Genomic DNA, 20589 nt, shown 5'->3' with positions numbered 1-20589 from the left:
TAAATAAATAAATAAAAGTAAATAAATACGTACAATTTTACATCATAAAAAAGATTGATTCATGCTCACCTTATAAGTGTAAGAGGAGATTTATTTTTGTTAAGAAGGTTATTTTGGTAATTCAGGGTTCATTATTTTATAAATATATTCTTTATATTCTGATGTAAATCAGGGACTATAATGACACTAGGCAGTTTATCTGTAGTGATTAGTCTGTTTTAGATTGGGCGGAGTGATACGCCACAGTACGGCACTAGGTGCTGTGTTGATGTTCTAAAATCCTACGCTGTTGAGGGACATTAAAGTACACTGGAACTCAGCAGAAGTTGTCCCCGTGTTTATCCTACTCACGACCCGATAAAGGTTTAATTTAATAATGTAAGGCTTAACTCTACACCAGCCTTACATAAGTAAAGGTTCAGAGCTCAAAACGGGACCGCAAAACGGTACTAGTTTCTTCTGAGCGGAGGAAGATTTTGGTCCGCGGGTCAAGGCGTGGTCGGACGCGCGTTACTAGTCAACACAATAGATTAATATTAATAACCCAATATCGCGATACACTTTGTCACCTCCACGACATGTTTCGTGGCGTTTTTGTATCGCAAAATTTCATGGCACGATATATTGTTACCCCTAGTATTGTCCAAATTATTTCTTTAAAAGTCAGGATTAAGAGAGGGGGTTACGTTACTACACGACGCTCTTTAACATTTCCCGGACTGCTAAAGCTCGGAGCGTGTTGTGAAATGTTTCATCCTGGACATTTTTCACCGGATTTGTCAAAATGCCGAAGCAAAGCGTCTCACGGAAACGACGGTAGTTTTCACGTACCATCTTTACTGCTGTAACATTCTGATAGTTCTCCCTCTGAAAGCTTCGGGGCGAACAAAAGACCCGTATTTTCTAAACACTAAAAGTCACAACCTGTTAGGAGAGGCAGAAATCTGGACCACACAGTAACAACGGAGCAAGGAATTGCTGAGCTCAGCAAGCAATTAGGTGCCGACTGCTGGCTTGGTGTGTGTGTGTGTGTGTGTGTGTGTGTGTGTGTGTGTGTGCATGTGTGTGTGTGTGTGTGTGTGTGTGTGCATGTGTGTGTGCATGTGTGAGAATGCGAAAAACCATGGGCACAAAAGACACAACAAAATGGGGAAATAGCTTCCACCAGTAATGCATTTCTCTTGCTCATAATTGGATTTTAAAAATACATGGAGCCGCCGTTTATATGTGGTGTCAGGTTGAAACCAGGAACCTTCTACCCTTTTTTTTCCTCTTGTGGCATCTCTGTTTTCCCTGCCCTTATTTGTTACCATCTCTGCACGTACTTTTTTATCTTGTACTTGCACTCACACCATAACTTTTTAATCACATTAGGGCCGTGGATACGCTCTCATTTTTCCTTCCTTTCTGTTTTTATTATTCATATTTCTAGAGTAATAATTTTATTTTCGCCTTCAACATTGTGTCTTTGTTGTTATTTACTGCTGTGACAGAATAATTTCCCTCGCGGGATCAATAAAGTGTCCATCTGTCTGTCTGTTACACTTCCAGCTGGCCTCACATCGGCTCGCCCCTTTTTTATCGCTCATTTCTGCCGTTTTATGCTGCGAGCAAGAGCAAAGAAAAAAGAAAGGAAAAAAAAAGAAAAGAGGCCAATGCTGTCATCATATACATCTGGGGCGGACGAAGTCACCAATTTATTAGACCTGGAAACATAAGAGTGGCACAGATGGGGGCAGAAGGGGAGGGGAGGGGGGCAACGGCTGCAAGCTGTTTTTAAGGCACTAACGGAGGAGGATGGAGTCGGACTTTGAATCTTATTTGCTTCTGAGGCAACAACATGAAAGACCTCTGAAGATAATACGGGTTCACGCTGCAGCGTCCTGCAGGGATGGTTTCGGAGCTGATCTTTTATTTTATGTTTTTCTTGCCTCTGTCTCATGACTTTCATGGCCTAATTTAAGAAGCAGAAATAAAAGCAGAAGCTATTAAGCACACTTTTGCACAGACACAAAAAAAAAGTCTGTCAAATCTGTTTTTCCTCGCCTGTGGCAGAATTCTTCCCTCTCTTTCCGTGCTGCACTCCTTTCCTATATTAAAGTGTCCATATTCTTCAGATTTTCTGCCATTTAACTGTAGTCTCTGGTACGTCTGGAGCAGCTTTCCACCTAACAAAGCCGTAAATTATTGAATTGTTCCTGATCAGGAGCCCAAACTGACGCTTTTCCCTCCTGATTGGTCAAGTTTCATCATCTCCAATCCTTTCATACACATCTGTATGCAGATCAGATTCAGAATATGTTAGTGGACAGCGTGATGAACCGCAAGAACCACCTGTTCAGTCCGTTTCTCTGCTCATCACCTGCTGTCGTATGGATCAGGTCATCTGGCATGAGAGCAGGACCTTGTGGTGAAGTTTGATGGGAAGCCAGTGAAGCTGCAGCTGGGAAAGAGTGATGTGATTGATGAGGCTGTTCTTGTGAGTTCTGGACTAGTGTGTTTATGGAATTGAGAGGAAGACCAGAAAGGATGGAGTCAAAAAAGTCGCGATGAGAAGTCACTAGAGTGTAGAGCGAAGTGGTGACACTTGTAGGTGACAGCAACGGCCGGAAATGGTTGATATTTCAAAGGTGAAAATAAACAGCAGGTGACCTTATTGATATGTGATGCACATGAGAGTACCGCCAAGGATATTTCTTGCTTATTAACTCTATATTATTCTATGATTTATCCTTATTTGATTTATGGTAATATTGTTTGGGCAAATATGTACCCTTCCAGTCTTTAATGCAAAAACGATTTGTAAACTTTTTCTAACTCTACGGAACCCTCTACTCCTTTGTTCAGAAAACTCAAAGTTCTTTCAGTATATGACATAAATATTCATCAGATAGTTGTGTTTTTATACAAACATATGTTTTTGCCTTTTTCTTTACCACTATCGTTTAGTATTTTTTTCAAATATAATTCTCAAATACATTCATATAATACTAGACAGATTAATAATTTTCATTTTCCTTTTTATAAAACTAAACACGGCCAGTTTTCCCTCAGATATCGTGGTGTACAGATATGGAACTCCAAATCTCACATTATCAAAAGCTCTGCTTCTCTAGAGATTTTTAAAATAAATGTATCATCTCATTTAATTCACATTTAAAATGTCACAAGTTTTCTTTGTTGATTTTGTTTTTGGATTATTTTTTGTGTGTTGATGATCACAAAGCCTACCATGAAGAGGAGAAATCAGAGGACCGTTACGTCGCCCGGATCGGCGTCACCGGGGCTCCGCCCTGGAGCCAGGCCTGGGGTTGGGGCTCGTAGGCGAGTGCCTGGTGGCCGGGTCTTTGCCCGTGGGACCCGGCCGGGCTCAGCCCGAAACGGCGACGTGGGCCCGCCTTCCTGTAGGCCCACCACCCGCAGGAAGGACCATGGCAGGCCGGTGCAATGTGGGCTGGGTAGCAGTCGTGGCGGGGTGCCTCGACGACCCAATCCCTGGACCAAAACCCTCACAGTGGGGACATGGAATGTCACCTCGCTGGGGGGGAAGGAGCCGGAGCTTGTGCGTGAGGTTGAGAGATACCGGCTAGAGATAGTCGGGCTCACCCCCACACATAGCTTGGGCTCTGGAACCCAGCTCCTTGAAGGGGGCTGGACCCTCCACTACTCTGGAGTTGCCCAGGGTGAGAGGCGGCGGGCTGATGTGGGCTTGGTTATAGCCCCCCAGCTCAGCCGCCATGTGTTGGAGTTCACCCCGGTGAACGAGAGGGTCGCCTCCTGCGCCTTCGGGTCGGGAAAAGGTCTCTCACTGTTGTTTGTGCCTACGGGCCGAACAGCAGTGGGGAGTACCCGGCCTTCTTGGAGTCCCTGGGAGGAGTACTTGATAGTGCTCCAACTGGGGACTCCATTGTTCTACTGGGGGACTTCAACGCTCACGTGGTTAATGACAGTGATACCTGGAGAGACGTGATTGGGAGGAACGGCCTCCCCGATCTGAACCCGAGCGGTGTTTTGTTGTTGGACTTCTGTGCGAGTCACAGTTAGTCCATCACGAACACCATGTTCAGGCATAAGGGTGTCCATCAGTGCACGTGGCACCAGGACACCCTAGGCCGGAGGTCAATGATCGACTTTGTTGTCGTTTCATCTGACCTCCGGCCGCATGTCTTGGACACTCGGGTGAAGAGAGGGGCTGAGCTGTCAACTGATCACCACCTGGTGGTGAGTTGGATGCGCTGGCGGAGGGAGAGGTTGGACAGACCGGGCAGACCCAAACGGATTGTGAGGGTCTGTTGGGAACGTCTGGCCGAGCCCTCTGTCAGGGACATCTTCAACTCCCACCTCCGGGAGAGCTTCTCTCGGATCCCGGGGAGGCGGGGGACATCGAGTCCGAGTGGACCATGTTCTCTGCCTCCATTGTCGACGCGGCGGCTCGAAGTTGTGGACGCAAGGTCTCCGGTGCCTGTCGTTGGCGGCAATCCTAGAACCCGGTGGTGGACACCGGAAGTACAGGATGCCGTCAGACTGAAGAAGGAGTCCTACCGGGCTATGTTGGCCGGTGGGACTCCTGACGCAGTAGATAGGTACCGGCAGGCCAAGCGGGCCGCGGCTCGGGCAGTCTTGGAGGCAAAAACTCGGGTCTGGGAGGAGTTCGGGGAGGCCATGGAGGAGGACTTTCGGTCGGCCTCGAGGAAATTCTGGAGGACCGTTCGGCGCCTCAGAAGGGGGAAGCAGTACTCTGCCGGCACCGTTTATGGTGCTGGTGGGGAGCTGTTGACCTCGACTGGGGACATTGTCGGACGGTGGAAGGAATACTTTGAGGATCTCCTTAACCCGACTGACATGCCTTCCACTGAGGAAGCAGAGGGTTGGGGCTCGGAGGCGTGCTCATCCATCACCCAAGCCGAGGTCACCGAGGTGGTTCGTAAGCTCCTCGGTGGCAGGGCACCGGGGGTGGATGAGATTCGCCCTGAGTACCTCAAGTCTCTGGATGTCGTAGGGCTGTCTTGGTTGACACGCCTCTGCGACATTGCATGGAGGAAGGGGACAGTACCGCTGGGGTGGCAAACCGGGGTGGTGGTCCCTCTGTTTAAAAAGGGGGACCGGAGAGTGTGCTCCAACTATAGGGGGATCACACTTCTCAGCCTCCCGGGGAAAGTCTACGCCAGGGTACTGGAGAGGAGATTACGGCCGATAGTCGAACCTCGGATTCAGGAGGAACAATGCGGTTTTCGTCCCGGTCGTGGAACACTGGACCAGCTCTATACCCTCCGCAGGGTGCTCGAGGGTTCATGGGAATTTGCCCAACCAGTCTACATGTGTTTTGTGGATCTGGAGAAGGCATTTGACCGTGTCCCTCGTGCCATTCTGTGGGAGGTGCTGAGTGAGTATGGAGTCCTGGGCCCTCTACTAAGGGCTGTCCGGTCTCTGTATGATCGAAGCAGGAGTCTGGTTCGCATTGCCGGCAGTAAGTCAGACTTGTTCCCGGTGCATGTTGGACTCCGGCAGGGCTGCCCTTTGTCACCGGTCCTGTTCATAATTTTTATGGGCGCAGCCAGGGGCCGGAGGGGATCCGGTTTGGGAACCTCAGGATTTCATCTCTGCTTTTTGCAGATGATGTTGTCCTGTTGGCTTCATCAGACCGGGACCTCCAGCATGTGCTGGGGCGGTTTGCGGCCGAGTGCGACGCGGCAGGGATGAGAATCAGCACCTCCAAGACCGAGGCCATGGTTCTCGACCGGAAAAGGGTGGCATGCCTTCTCCGGGTGGGTGGAGAAGTCCTGCCTCAGGTGGAGGAGTTCAAGTATCTCGGGATCTTGTTCACGAGTGAGGGAACAATGGAGCGTGAGATTGACAGACGGATCGGTGCAGCGTCCGCAGTAATGCGGTCGATGTACTGGACCATCGTGGTGAAGAGGGAGCTGAGTCGAAAGGCGAAGCTCTCGATTTACCGGTCAATCTACGCCCCTACCCTCACCTATGGTCATGAACTTTGGGTAGTGACCGAAAGGACAAGATCGCGGATACAAGCGGCCGAGATGAGTTTCCTCCGCAGGGTGGCTGGACGCTCCCTTAGAGATAGGGTGAGGAGTTCGGTCACCCGGGAGGAGCTCGGAGTCGAGCCGCTGCTCCTCCACATTGAGAGGAGTCAGCTGAGGTGGCTTGGGCATCTGTACCGGATGCCTCCTGGACGCCTCCCTAGGGAGGTGCTCCAGGCATGTCCCACCGGGAGGAGACCCCGGGGAAGACCCAGGACACGCTGGAGAGACTATGTCTCTCGGCTGGCCTGGGAACGCCTCGGACTCCCCCCGGAAGAGCTGGAGGAAGTGTCTGGGGTGAAGGAAGTCTGGGCATCTCTGCTGAGGCTGCTGCCCTCGCGACCCGAGAACGGATAAAGCGGGAGAAGATGAGTGAGATGAGTGAGTGAGTGAGTGTTGATGATCTGTAACTACTGTATGTAGTCTAACCTTCTTTGTTTTTTGTTTATAGTTTTCGTCTTGTTGTGTTTTTTTGTTTTTTTGTAATTACTGTTTTACTTCCTAAATTGAGGGGAGGTCCGCTGCATCAGCCTGTTGGCTTTTTGACCTCTCCTGTCACATTTGTTTTACTATTTTGATTGTAAGTGTTACTTTTATTGTGTCAAACTAATAAAATAAAATAAAATAAAATAAAATAAAATAAAATAAAATAAAGGATGACACCTAGACGGAGACCCACCTGGAGGTGGGTGGAAGGAGGTGGACACCAGGAGCTGGGAGTTATCAACCAAGTGAATAGTGAATAAAAAGAAGTGTACCCAGGAAATAACCCTGAGGAACACCTGCAGGATCTGGAAAAGAGTGTGATCCAGTGCTTTAAGTGGGCCGGTACGGAGCGGTACGCAGTACCGGCACTTCTAAATTGTACCCATCAGCGTACCGGAAATTATTTACTGTGTGCGGCGCGTACCGGTACTGTTCTTCCCAGATTCCCCATCAGTCAGTAACTCCCCCCGATCTCCCCAAAGTCTACAGGTTGGATTTGTTGATTAAGGTGTTTTGATGCTCAAAGCTTGCCGTACAGACGTAAAGGCGCGTTTGGCCAACCCTCTTTGGCCGGTGTCATGCGACTCTTGCAACTTTGTTTGATAGGTGAAGTGAAAGACAGACTTGTAGGAAGTGGGTGCAAAATATGCCGCGACTGTATGCAAGTCGCCTGCTCATCCTGTTGAGCTATATGGGCGCGCTCGTGGTAAATAAAAATTGACATAGTCCCATATTTGTATGATTGGAGGGGGAGAGTACCGGCACTTATTTTTTCCCACTTAAAGCACTGGTGTGATCTGAAGCTTTATGATTATGAACTGTATGATCTGTATGAACCGAGTATGTTTGCACTTTCCATATCAGTATCACTCCTAGAAGTGTTGTAATCCAAGTGCATCAGCAGTTTGAACTGGAACTCTTTCACATCAGTCGCCCTCTTTCTTGGCCTGCCACCTTTGTTACAGCATAGCGCCCATTTACTACCATTTTCCGCCCTGAGTTATGATTACTTGTTTTTCTCTCCGTTCTTTTCTTCCGGGAGCAAGAGAGGCCACAGCTTCAACTTTGTGCACATGCGCCGTCTATTTCCGATTTGAAAGGTTTGGGAAGTTTAAAGTTGTTGACCACGAGCAAGAAACGGCCGAGCCTCCTTTTGAGAAAGTCTTGGAAATGCAAAGATAAGCACCTCAAAACCTGGGAGGACAAGAAAGAGTTTCTAGGCCATGGACCTCAGTAACTGTTTGTGTGGCCTGTAACCGTGGCGATAAGGTGGTGACGTCTGGCAGAGAAGACTTTCTGGGACAATTTGAAACAGAGAGTCGCAAGAACACGGTGAAGGAGAGGAAACATCACACACCCCCCCCTGAACACTTCACACCAAGGAATGAACCGACCACCAATACAACGGAGGGTGATTGAACACGGCAGGTTGGTTTCTATCATAAATGAGAAAAGTCTATTTCTGGAACAAAAAAAGAGATCCCCCTGAATGTTTTTGACTGACTTTCTTTGGGCAGAAAACGTTTTTCTTCTTTCCTTCAGAAAGAAGCCGTTCTCATTAACGTTCGAAGATAGCAGTGACCGAAACACAGCAACACGACTGGTTGTTCTTGCACGAGTCTTTGAGGGGAAGGGGGTAAAGACAAGACCGGTTGGAGGAACTGCTGAAGACATTTCTGAAGCGGTACAGCCTGTGATTGCGTGGGTACATCCTGTCTGAGTGTTTTTTCTCAAAGCCTTTCAACGTGTGTCGTGTAGTGAGATCCAGTGTGAATAGCATCAACTTCATGTACTTTGCATTTGCGTTAAAAACTATGTTTACATGATGAAATAACAAACAGCAGAAGCTATCTTTAAAAGATGATAATAAACAGTTGAGCATTTGAAACTTTGCCATTGTTTCAAGTCCTGTGCTCAGGTCTGACTGTTGTGGTATCGGCCCTGGGAGGGCTGGCATGTTCGCGTTGGCAAGTACCGTATTTTCCGGACTATAAGTCGCATTTTTTTTCATAGTTTGGCCGGGGGTGCGACTTATACTCTGGAGCGACTTATGTGTGAAATAATTAACACATTATTACCGGTATATCATTTCACATTTTTTTCACACTAAACTGCAAGAGGGTGCTCTAGGAAGCGCTGCATCTTCTACCTCCGGAGTTAGCAGAGTTGTTTAAAAGGTTACACAGAGGATGAAGATTTCATTGGATTTTAGTTATCTGGAGTGACACAGAGGGTTTGGTAAACATCTTAGCATTTTGTTTATGCAAGTTATCTGAATAACTCTTAATATGTTATGTTAACATACCAGGCAGGTTCTCAGTTGTGTCATGTAACGTAAGCAAACCGTACAATTATTCAGCCTGTTGTTGCTTCTATTCTATTTTTATTTTAAATGGCCTTTCAAGATGACATTTCTGTTCTTGTGTTGGATTTTATAAAATACATTTCCCCCAAAAAACGCGACTTATACTCCAGTGCGACTTATATATGTTTTTTCCTTCTTTATTATGCATTTCATGTCTGGTGCGACTTGTACTCCGGAGCGACTTATAGTCCGAAAAATACGGTACGTGTTATTAATCCTGGATGTTGAACACGTTAATGCGCACAGGTTACTGTAAATGCAACACGTGTTATTGGCTTCCTGGTGCCTGAAGCCCAGACTTGGGAGGTCTTATGTAGTGGCACCATGTAACGTGACGGCTCGCTGTCTGTCTGGTTGTCCTCGCTGACTTTACCGACATTAGAGGAGCTGGATGCTGCAGGAGATGGAGTGGCTGGTGGAGCCACGCTGAATATCAACTGGACTGGTGCAAATATGACCAGCAGTCTACCTCTGCCAGTCCTGTCTGTTGTGTTTGTTGACAGTAAATAACATATATTCTTCGCTCTTCAGTTTCTCAATGACCCGGGTCCATTTTAGCAGCTCGTTGCAGATTTCAGTCATGTTATTAATGTTATTAATGTTATTAACCCTTGTGCTGTCTTTGGGTCAAGGAAGGAGGAAGAGAAGAAGGGAGGAAAGAAGGAAGGAAGGAAGGAAGGAAGGAAGGAAGGAAGGAAGGAAGGAAGGAAGGAAGGAAGGAAGGAAGGAAGGAAGGAATGAAGGAAGCTAGGAAGGAAGGAAGGAAGGAAGGAAGGAAGGAAGAATGAAAAGAAGGAAAGAAAGAAGGAAGGAAGGGAGAAAAGAAGGAAGGGAGGAAACAAGGAAAGAAGGAAAGAAGGGAAAAAAGAGGAAGGGAAGAATGAAGGAGAGAACACGAGGAAAGAAGGAAGGAAGGGAAAAAAGAAGGAAGGAAGGAAGGAAGGAAGGAAGGAAGGAAGGGAAAACGAAGGGAGAAAACAAGGAAAGAAGGAAGGGAGAAAATAGGAAGGGAAGAAGGAAGGAGAGATCGAAGGAAGGAAGGGAGGAAGGGAAAAAAGAAGGAAGGAAGGAAGGATGGAAGGAAGGAAGGGGGAAAATAGGAAGGAAGGAAGGAAGGAAGGAAGGAAGGAAGGAAGGAAGGAAGGAAGGAAGGAAGGAAGGAAGGAAGGAAGGAAGGAAGGAAGGAAGGAAGGAAGGAAGGGAGAAAAGAGGAAGGGAGAAGGAAGGAGAGAGCAGGAGGAAAGAAGGGACAAGAGAATTAGGTCATTTTGACCCAAAGACAGTACAAGGGTTAATGAAGTCCACAGCTCTGAGCATGAGGAGCTCGCGGAAATCCTCGTCTTGTCATCAATAAATCCCACCTATGATCCTATGGTCATTTCTGCTTACGTACCTCCAGAGGCGAGTTATTGGCGGGGCCAGCTCTATGCTCTAAGTGAAACGCTAGAACTTCTAACTATGTGTTTAAATGAGCAAGTTACTGCACAACTTTCATGTGATCTTTAAACGATTGGGTTAACTTGTAATCCAACAAATCCAACTGAACCGGCAGCCCTGAGACACGCTGCATGTTTGTGACTCTCCCAGTGGAACCGGAGATCCTCAGAAAGATGGTGGCACTTCCATCCCTGGTGGGACCCGGGAGTTTGGCATCTTTCTGCCGCGCCTTCTTCGGAAAACTGTACTCTGTGCATTGCTAAGTTGGAAGTACTAAAGCCTGAATTATGGTTCTGCGTAAAACCAACGCAGAGCACACGCCGTCACCGTGCTGCGTCACCGTGACACCGGCGTGAACCCTTCGGACTTCTCCGTCACTCCATTTCACCCCGGTGCAGTACCCCCCGTGACCGCTAATTTATCCAACTTTTTCCGGTCACAGTGAATCAAAGAGATAACAAAGAGATAAGGACAACTATTGTGCAAAAAACCAAAACAAAAAAAAAATCACACATACACGAAGAAAAGAGCGCTGAAAGTTCACGACTGCTTCAAACCGGAAACCGGAAATGTGTTGCTACCAAGCGAACCAATCACAGCCCTCTCGTCTGCGTGTGGTCTGCATCGCCTCGACACGTAGTTACCATTTTCGGGAGGTGACGTCAGTGACGGCGTGAGTGACGGCGTGTGGTCTGCGTCGACGTAGAAGACACGCCGTAGGCACGGCGTCGTTTTGACGCAGAACCATAACTCAAACTTTACAGATCCACCGGGGTGGAAAACGAAGGAAATTCAACCCCCTCTGATGTCAGAGAGATCAGACTCCAGCTAGAACCTGTAGCCTGAAACAGGTGCTGACTGGATGTGATGTTAATTCCTGCATCTCTTATCACGAGAGCGTCGCAAACACGGTCAGTTGATCGTACTGTATCTCCAAGTGGCGCGGTCTTCTGCTTCACGTTGTCAGGATTACAGTATTGGACAGTATTATTGTTATCATTATCAATGTTATTATTCTGCAGGATGGTGCAGAATAATAAGGTGCATGAGAGCCGTTTGCACGGGTCGTCCTACTGCTACATCACATCACAGTCCCCTGGAGTCGTTTTGCATTTGATATTTGGTGCTCTTTAAAGGTCTTTTTCACTGGTTGGGCATGCATGGTTAGAGGGACAGGAACTGTGTTTTTGTGTGTGTATTCTTCCCAAAAAAAGACAGAGAGCGAGAGAGAGAGAGTGATTTTAACGAGCTGAGTGAGTTACAGCCAGACATCTGGACAGAGACATGTACAACCTTATTACCAGCATTAATTAATCCATAAACACAGCCAGTAAAGCTGCTCACCGGCTGGAAAATGACACGTGCACACTCCTGCTCACAACCACAAACACACAGCAGGTGTGAACAAGACGTTGGATGACTTGTAGCACAAGAAAAAACTAAACTTTAAGCTCAAAAACAAAACATCAATGTTTATATGTGTGCGTGCAGCTTCTTCCCTTCCTTCTTTCTTTCCTTGTTTTCTCCCTTACCCCTTTCTTCCTTCCTTCCTTCCTTCCTTCCTTCCTTCCTTCCTTCCTTCCTTCCTTCCTTCCTTCCTTCCTTCTTTCCTCCTGCTCTCTCCTTCCTTCCTTCCTTCCTTCCTTCCTTCCTTCCTTCCTTCCTTCCTTCCTTCCTTCCTTCCTTCCTTCCTTCCTCCTGCTCTCCCCTTCCATTGTCCCTTCCTTCCTTCCTTCCTTCCTTCCTTCCTTCCTTCCTTCCTTCCTTCCTTCCTTCCTTCCTTCCTCCTGCTCTCCCCTTCATTGTCCCTTCCTTCCTTCCTTCCTTCCTTCCTTCCTTCCTTCCTTCCTTCCTTCCTTCCTTCCTTCCTTCCTTCCTTCCTTCCTTCCTTCCTTCCTTCCTTCCTTCCTCCTGCTCTCCCCTTCCTTGTCCCTTCCTTCCTTCCTTCCTTCCTTCCTTCCTTCCTTCCTTCCTTCCTTCCTTCCTTCCTTCCTTCCTTCCTTCCTTCCTTCCTTCCTTCCTTCCTTCCTTCCTTCCTTCCTTCCTTCCTTCCTTCCTTCCTTCTTCCTCCCTTCCTGCACAAGGGTTAAGTTACTAAAGTCGTGAAAAAACCATACAGAATTTACCCACAGATACTTTCTCTTATTCATTTTCTCTCGTTTATTTAATTCTTTCTTTTCCCTGCTTTAATACAATTTTGTCACTGCTGTGTTGATATTTCCTAATTTTTTTGTAATTACAAGGGGGGATAAAACAAACATCATATGTGTAGTGTGAAGAACTGATAAAGACAGCTCTGATTTATTTATCAGCCTCCAGTTATTTTGTTGCTTCGTCACCGAGGTCTAACACACGACCAGGTCCAAGGTCCTCCTCCTCCTCCGAGGCCCATCTCAAATTTTAATAAGTAACTAACAAATAGCACATAATTTTTTCATTGCCAACCCACATTTCCAAGCTTCGGAAACTGTGCAAACACCAGAAGAATTATGGGAAGTGGGATTAAAATCACGACTGGAAGCAGGCGGGGAATGAGATGACGGATCACGTCCATAACACACCTCATTAACCTGCCGCTGAGTGACATTAAACGCAAGTGGCAACCTCCGGGTTTGAACATTTCAGCCAGCGCTAGTGAGTAAATCTCCTTCGACCCCCCCCCCCCCCCCCCCACACACACACAGGTTGAAATGACCAGTTTTTACAGCTGAAATAAACATATTTACAGCCTAGGTCAAAAAACAGTCTCCATAGTTATATTTTTATGTTCTTGCATTTAAATCGTAGGTAAAACCAGACATGTCTGCTCAGTTGGAGGAGTTGCCCTTTTCATGGTGTCAAACAGCCAACTGTCATAAGTGGAGCTACTTAACACTTTTGAGCTGTAGGTTAAACCTCAGCGAGCAGAAATAATATAGATTGTTGATCATTTGTAGATTATGTAGAATAATTAAGACTGTTGTGTTTGTATTGACAAAATGTATAAGAGTTCTGCATTTCATTTTCTTCTGAGTAAGATTTGAAAGTCATTTCATGAAACCAAAGATACTCTATACAGAATATAGCGCATTACCGTTTCTGCCAAGGGTATGAAACGGTATCCACTTCCTGTCTCCTAAGTGGGCGTGGTCGCCCCTCTCCCTCATCGTTTTGGAACATACAACACTAGATACAGTACAACTTTAATATTTGCGCCTTATTTTGCCGCTCGTTTTTTTGAAATCTGCTACCTTAATGTCTGATATCAACCCAGTACAAGATCATCGGATCAGTCTAATATTCTTTTTTTCCCTTCCAAAAAGACTTCAATAATAACAATAACAGTATTATTAAACAAAGAAGCAAGTTTTTTTTTTTTTTTTTTTTTAAAGATTTTTTTGGGCTCTAGTGGCCCTTTATTGGAGATGCAGACTGGAAAGGGGTAGAGAGAAAACGGGGGAGAAACGCAGCAAAGGTGCGCGGGCTGGATTCGAACCCGCGACCGCTGCAGGAGGACTGTAGCCTCAGTATATGAGCCGCCGCTTAACCCACTGCGCCACCCGAGCGGCCCGAAGCAAGTTTTATTTAGTTTAAAATTTCAGTTTATCCGATGGAAAACGACGTTGGCGGTTCTGCAGTGACCGATGACTCTGGATCTCTGAATCAGCACCAGAGAGGAGAGCTATGTATTATTATTATTATATTATATTATATTATTAGCTATGAGAGCCAAATCTCACGAGAGTGTGTTGCTCAGACAGAGACAGGTCTCAAACAAAGTTCATTTTCTCCTAATTTGTCGGTTTGAAAATTGCCATTTTGGTGTCAGAATGTTCAGAAGGTTTGTGGCTTTTGAAAAATGGGGTCCCATATTTACTTAGGTTACTATGGGGCGAAGGAATTGGTAATAATCTGTGCTCACGTTCACTTTTCCCATAGGACTCAATAGACTCAGGAGCTGCTGTTAGTCTCCTAAAGGGGCAGTGGGGAAACCCACGTGACACAAATACAGGAAACACAACCGTAGTGGGCTGTCTTGTTTCAAATAACACGTCTCTGATGAAACTAAGTAAATTGTAAGGTTTTGATTTAAAAAGGTTTCAAATACCTAAAACAGCATTCTAGGTGAGGGGTGACTTTAGCTCACTTAAACACGGTATGAGATCAGCTTTTATGAAGGATTTTTGATCCTTTGATCTTGAACCATAAGCAGGGGTGCAGGGGGGGTAAGTGAAGGGTAAGTGAAGGGCTCTTCCCTCTGGTGTCAGCCGGGCCCCGCCGAGAGGCGCGATGCAACCAGCTCTTGTTGGGTGGCTCAACTCCCCAGGGGTTTACGCCAGGTCTCAACACCACCATCCGTGAAATCCTCCACCAATAGCTCACCCAACTTCACCCATCAGTGGCATGAAGTGAAGTTGGGGGAGTGTCACCTCCAGCACCTTAACCATCAGCACTGGTGTCCCCCAGGTATGCATCCTCTCCCCACTGCACTTCTCTCTCTAGATCGGGGGTCGGCAACCCGCGGCTCTAGAGCTGCATGCAGATCTTTAGCGCCGCTCTAGTGGCTCCTTGGAGCTTTTTCAAAAATGTTTGACCTTTTTTTCCCAATTTTTTCTTTTTTACGTTTTTTTCCTTTTTTTTCTTTTTTCCTTTTTTTCTTCCTTTTTTCTTTCCTTTTTAATCTCGACATTTTATTCACAAAATTGACTTTTTTCTCGACATTTCGACTTGTTTCTCAAAATTGTACTTCAACATTAATCTCGATATTTCAACTTTTTTCTCAACATTTCAACTTTTTTCTCGAAATTTTGACTTTTTTCTCGACATTTTGACTTTTTTCTCGAAATTTAAACTTTTTTCTCAACATTTAGACTTTTTTTCTCCAAATGCATAATGAAAAAAAAAAATCTCCCCCCAGTTATAGCTAATATAGATACACGCAGCATTTGTTGCCTTGATTCTAAGGCTTATACGAGACTTTACATTTTTTTGCGGCTCCAGACATATTTGTTTTTTGTGTTTTTGGGTTGCAGACCCCTTTTTCTAGATCAATGGCTGCCCCCCTCAGGGGACACTCCTGAAGTTTGCTGATGGCATCACAGTCATTGACTGATCCAGGACAGTATGAGTCTGCACACAGACAGGAAGTGGAACAGATGGTCCAGCGGTGCAGTCAGAACCACATGGACCTTGAGAAACAAAATTCCCTGAATGAAATTCCTAATTGTTTTGCACAAACCAGGCGAATAAAGTTGATTCTGATTCTCTACCATCCATCGAGACTATGGACAGAGATAGAACTCCACCCTCTCTCCCCATTGGGAGGAACCGGGACCCGATAGCCCCTGGTCAAGCGTGTCGCTGAGGTCTAAGGGTGCTTTCACACCTGTCCCGTTTGGAGCAGTTGTTCCGGAACAGGGAACGTTTCCCCCTAAAGATCGGAACGTTTGGTATATGTGAACACAGCAATCGCGAACGGAAACGGCACAAAACAAGCGAGCCGAGATCTCCTAGGAGAGGTGGTCTCGGCCCGATTCCATTCGAGACCTGAAACGGTTCATCTTTTTTATTTGTAGTGAGAACATAATCCACACAGCAACCGATACAACGCCATTCATTGTGTACAGTATGTGCTGCCGCGGTGCAAGGAGAAGAGTCGGTGCAGCCTCCACCCCCTTCTCTCCTATTGGACGTGCCGAGATGTGGTCCCAGCGCGGCTCGGTGAAATTAAAAAATGTCCAATTCGGGCAGGGTTTGTGCAGCGCAAACGCCGCGGCAGGCGCCCTCTCGCCCGCTGCTGAGCTCCGCTCTGAGCCGGTAGCACATAAATGAATGGGTAAAGCCTGAATTATGGTTCCGCGTTAAATCGACGCAGAGCCTACACCGTACCCTATGCCGTATGCTCTGCGTTGGTGTAACGCGGAACCATAAATCAGCCTAAAGCCGGCGCTGAAAGGGGCGTGTTGTTTTTCCCGGGGTGTGGAAGAGGAAACTCATTCCGCGTTCATTTGACCAATCAGAGAGCAGCTGGTTCGCGCATGGCATTTGTTATCAGCTTTGAAACGGTACAGACGTTTGCCTTGTGAACACAAATTCCACAAACGAGAAACAAAACAACTGTATCGATTTAGCCCCTGAATCGGAACAAAACAAACGGGCCACAGGTCTGAAAGCAGCCTAACATGCATGAGTCAGAACTTCTAAATGTTCCTGGTTACGCTCAAAGATTTGTTTTTCACGCTACAGAATGCATATCTGAGACCGAGCTATACCTTACAGAACAGGTTAACTGTTTTACAGGACATGCAACGTCGTATATGTGGTATTGTCCAGTCCTGCACACGTGCATGCATGGAGAGAACACGGCGTCTCACACACGTTCACTCACTTGTGTTTCTTCAGTGAAAGCCCCATGTGCTGCTTCATCTGCTGCATGCCATGGTAGTCGGTGTAGATGAGGTCAAAGGGCAAAGGACCAGTGAGTGGGCAGCTTCCCCTGCCGGGGGGCACGCCGAGAAACCTGCAACACACACATCATAGAGTCAGGTCGTACAAGCAGAGATACAGGAAATGAGAGGCGTGTTTTCCAAACGGCAAGCTGTATTAACTCGAGCGCTTATTGGATTTAAATATATCAGGAGATGTGTAATCAAGAGCAATTACGAATTCACTCTCCAGAGAATATTCTCTCAGAAACCTGTCAACATGCTTTTAGCAAATCCCAGTCAGGTTGCAGATTTGTTTAGTCCCCCCGAAGCAGCAGAGTCCTCCCGGCTCTTCTTCCAGAAAGTCCATTGTTGTTCAGAAGGTGACGGATGATGTGAACGGACACGGTGAAGCTTGACATTGAGGTTTAGCTTAAACGTGTTTTCCTTGGCTATTTGTCTGCTGTTCCCTCTCTCCTCCTCATCAACCCGGGGTTGCATTTCTTCCACGGCTGCCGTCCTGGGAGACGATTATTTCTTAATATCTGCAACTGTCTCAGGAGCGTGGGACGGCTTGGAGACGGTCTTACAGCCCGTTTAATCTGCTTAATTACGCTGTTGTAATCACCTTTTTTAAACCTCACTGGGGAACTGTATCATTCTTTGGACGTCATTATTTCTGCGCACCGTCAGGGTCCGTGTCCTTCGCTGATTCTGTTTCCTTTCTCTGGCTGATTGAGAGCCACTGCTGCACATCCATCAGCCTGGTTTTTAATGTTTAACCTGTGAGAGGTCTGCCCGCTCTTACTCGGCCCTTATTACTGCGCAGGATGAGACTAAAGACAAATGGAGATTGTAATATAAATTGCAGCCCTGGTGAGTTTCATCTCGCTTTGCTGGTTTTAAACTGGATTCTCCTCGGCTGTGTCGCTAATCCCAGGGATGATTTGATTATATTACACGGAGCCACATCTAGGAACTTTAGTAAAAACACATAGATGAAGGAGCTTGATGTTGGAAATACAAATTATATTTCTGTAAAGCAGGAGGTGCAGCGTGTGTGTGATTTACAGAAACGCCTAAAGATCCTTCTGCCCTGTCCACTAGACCAGTGTCTCCCAACCTGGGGTCCGGGCCCCCCCTGGGGGGGCGCCAGAGATCTCTGGGGGGGAGCGAAACTTTGTCTGCTTTGAAATTATGCAGTTGTAAAAATTATATTTGCGAATGAGACATTCATAAGACATTGTTAGGAATAATTTATGAATGTCTTGAATATTTTTTGTGTTTTTTATACACTGGTGACAAACACAGGAAATTATTTCATTCCTTATTATTATATCATTACTCAACATTTAATCTACTCCGACAGGTTGTTAAAGGAAAAATGTAAAAAATTTTGGTCTCATATTAAAAGAGACATTTTTCAGAAATATTTTTATTTCCTTTTATGTCCTTTTGTGCGTATTTTATGCATTGGTGACATTGGAGAAAAACAAAGTCATCTGTATACAGAGTAAACCAAAGAGAAATGTATCAAAAAAACATAATTAATGTTCATTTTTTCAATTAAAGACTATTTTGGTGTTGGTACGTACGGGTCGGGGGGGCCTGGCTGGTCTTAGACACAAGTAGTGGGGGCTCCAAGGAAAAAAGGTTGGGAACCAGTGCACTAGAAGGACCGGTCAGCCAAACTGAACGCTAACGTATCAGCTTTTACAGCTTTTTCTTTTTTATATTTAATGCACCTCTCTCAGAAATCATCATGCAAAGCTGTGGTTTCTACAAGGAGCTTAATGAAACCTGAGCAGCCTCCTCAAGCATTTAAGGAGTCATCAGTTAAAGGTGCACAAGGACTTTTCAAAAACAAGACAAAATCCACAAAGACGACCAGAAAGCCACAGCAATAACAGACAACATCATCAGCTTCATATTCCTGGATGACCAGCTGGTCGCAATTCACCACTCGTTTGGAGCTGTGATATAGATCAATGAAGGGTGAGTGATGCTTTCATGCCGTTTAGTAGCAAACAGGGCTGGCTCTGGGATTTTGGTGGCCCTAAATAATATTTTGCTTGTGGCTTCAGAAGCGCTCAAAGTGCAAACACCAATTCGCACAGACTGCTTACAAATGAATAAACAGATACTTTTCAAAAGGAAATACTTTCGTGGAATATGTTTATGGAGTAAATAAATTGAACTGAACCCCAGTTGAGACCTTTTTAGTCTTGTGTCTTGTGCTTTCATGCCTGGAAGCGGCTCTGGGAACAAATGTAATTTAAAGAACATAAAAAAAGAAGTCTTTTGCCAAAAAAAGACTGGGAATGGATAAGTGCTCAGTATCAACTGACATCAATAACCCTGGTCATCATAATGAATAACTGAAAGGAAAAAAGACGGTAGTTTTCAGTGGTTTCTGTCAGCAAAGTGCCTCAAGTGTTATTTGATATATTAACGTTCATTTGGTTAAATTTAAAACATTTTCAAGGGTAATTGCTACATACAGTATTTTAAAATCCAAGAAAAAATATTTGCGATATTAAGAATATTCCCTCCAGGCATTCTTTGGATATCTTATTACCAAGAATGGAACAGAACGAAAGATCAGCTCTGAATACATATGTATACCGTATATATATATATATATATATATATATATATATATATATATATATATATATATATATATATATATATATATATATATATATATATATATATATATTAATAAGATTATATATATGTATATATATAAGTCTATATGCAAAGATACTTCAGTTGCTGAGATAAAAGCAGTTATTATGCAGCAGCCTGCTCCGTTTATACTTGTACTGAACACTTTGATATAAATGACATCAGATTATCGCTCGATTAAGTCGTAAATGTTCAAACAGAATCCATTTGCAGCATAACGAGATCATACACTTCTTTTGAAAGTAAATGTAAGACTAAATATCTATAATGCAAATGCGTGTCTACAAGCAAGGGTGTCATAAAACTGTACAAAACTATATTTTTACTAAGTACTTAATGGCTGGATTGGGAGGGTTCTGACTAATTTTGCGTCTGTTATTCTGCAGAAAACACGTCAGCTTTCACATTCAAAGCCGTAGCGTCACCTACATCCAAACATCTTACAAACGAGCCGCCAGCTGTGGTTGGAGGCCATGAAACACATAAGTGACTAGGTTGAAGTATGAGCGCGGCCCGATGTCTGACGCTCCTGATTAGTCCTCCCTCCCTTAATGGCACAACACCTGCTTTCATCCTCCTGGATAATGAACGGCTCTCAAAGACATAAAGGCCTGTTTCTAAAACTCCATTCAATAATCACATCCCAGTGAGGGCAGGCTTCAGCGAGCTTTCCTGAGCTCGTTATAAAGTTGGACATTTTGGCGTCATGTTTCATCCTGCTGTGAGTCTTCACGGCCTCAGGTTTCTCAACTCTGTCCACCCTGGATACGGTATCTCCTTGATAAAATGCAACCTTTACTCTTCCTCTAACAAGAACCAATGCACTAAAGAGGGTTACAATGTATAGAGCAGTAACATATGGGAATAAGCTTCCACCACATTTAACCATGATAAACAATAAAGCTAGATTCAAAAATAAATTAAGAAAAGCAGCTACTTAGCAAGGAAGTCAGTTTTAGTTAGTTGGTTTATTCTGAAATTCTTGGTTTATTCTGAGGCCACGTTTACATATAGCCGGGTATTTACAAAAATGGATATTTCCCCATCTACGTTTTGGAAAAATACCATCATTTACACGAACCCGCATAAATACGCTGTTAAGGTGCTATGAGCAGCCAAACCTGCAGGGGGCAGTGTAACGAGAAGCGTAACGTCTAGTTTCTAATCG

General features: G+C 45.3%; 1 protein-coding gene across 1 annotated transcript in view; it reads right to left on the bottom strand.

Annotated features, from left to right (window-relative positions):
* Positions 1-20589, bottom strand: part of LOC133456470 (alpha-1,6-mannosylglycoprotein 6-beta-N-acetylglucosaminyltransferase B-like) — a 293267-nt gene that overhangs the window by 49937 nt on the left and 222741 nt on the right. The window contains 1 exon segment of the mRNA XM_061734986.1: positions 16694-16825. Coding sequence (XP_061590970.1) covers positions 16694-16825 — 132 coding nt within the window.

The sequence above is a fragment of the Cololabis saira genome, chromosome 1, assembly GCF_033807715.1.
Source record: "Cololabis saira isolate AMF1-May2022 chromosome 1, fColSai1.1, whole genome shotgun sequence".
Classification (NCBI taxonomy): Eukaryota; Metazoa; Chordata; class Actinopteri; order Beloniformes; family Belonidae; genus Cololabis; species Cololabis saira.
This window is presented reverse-complemented; position numbering and strand designations above follow the sequence as displayed.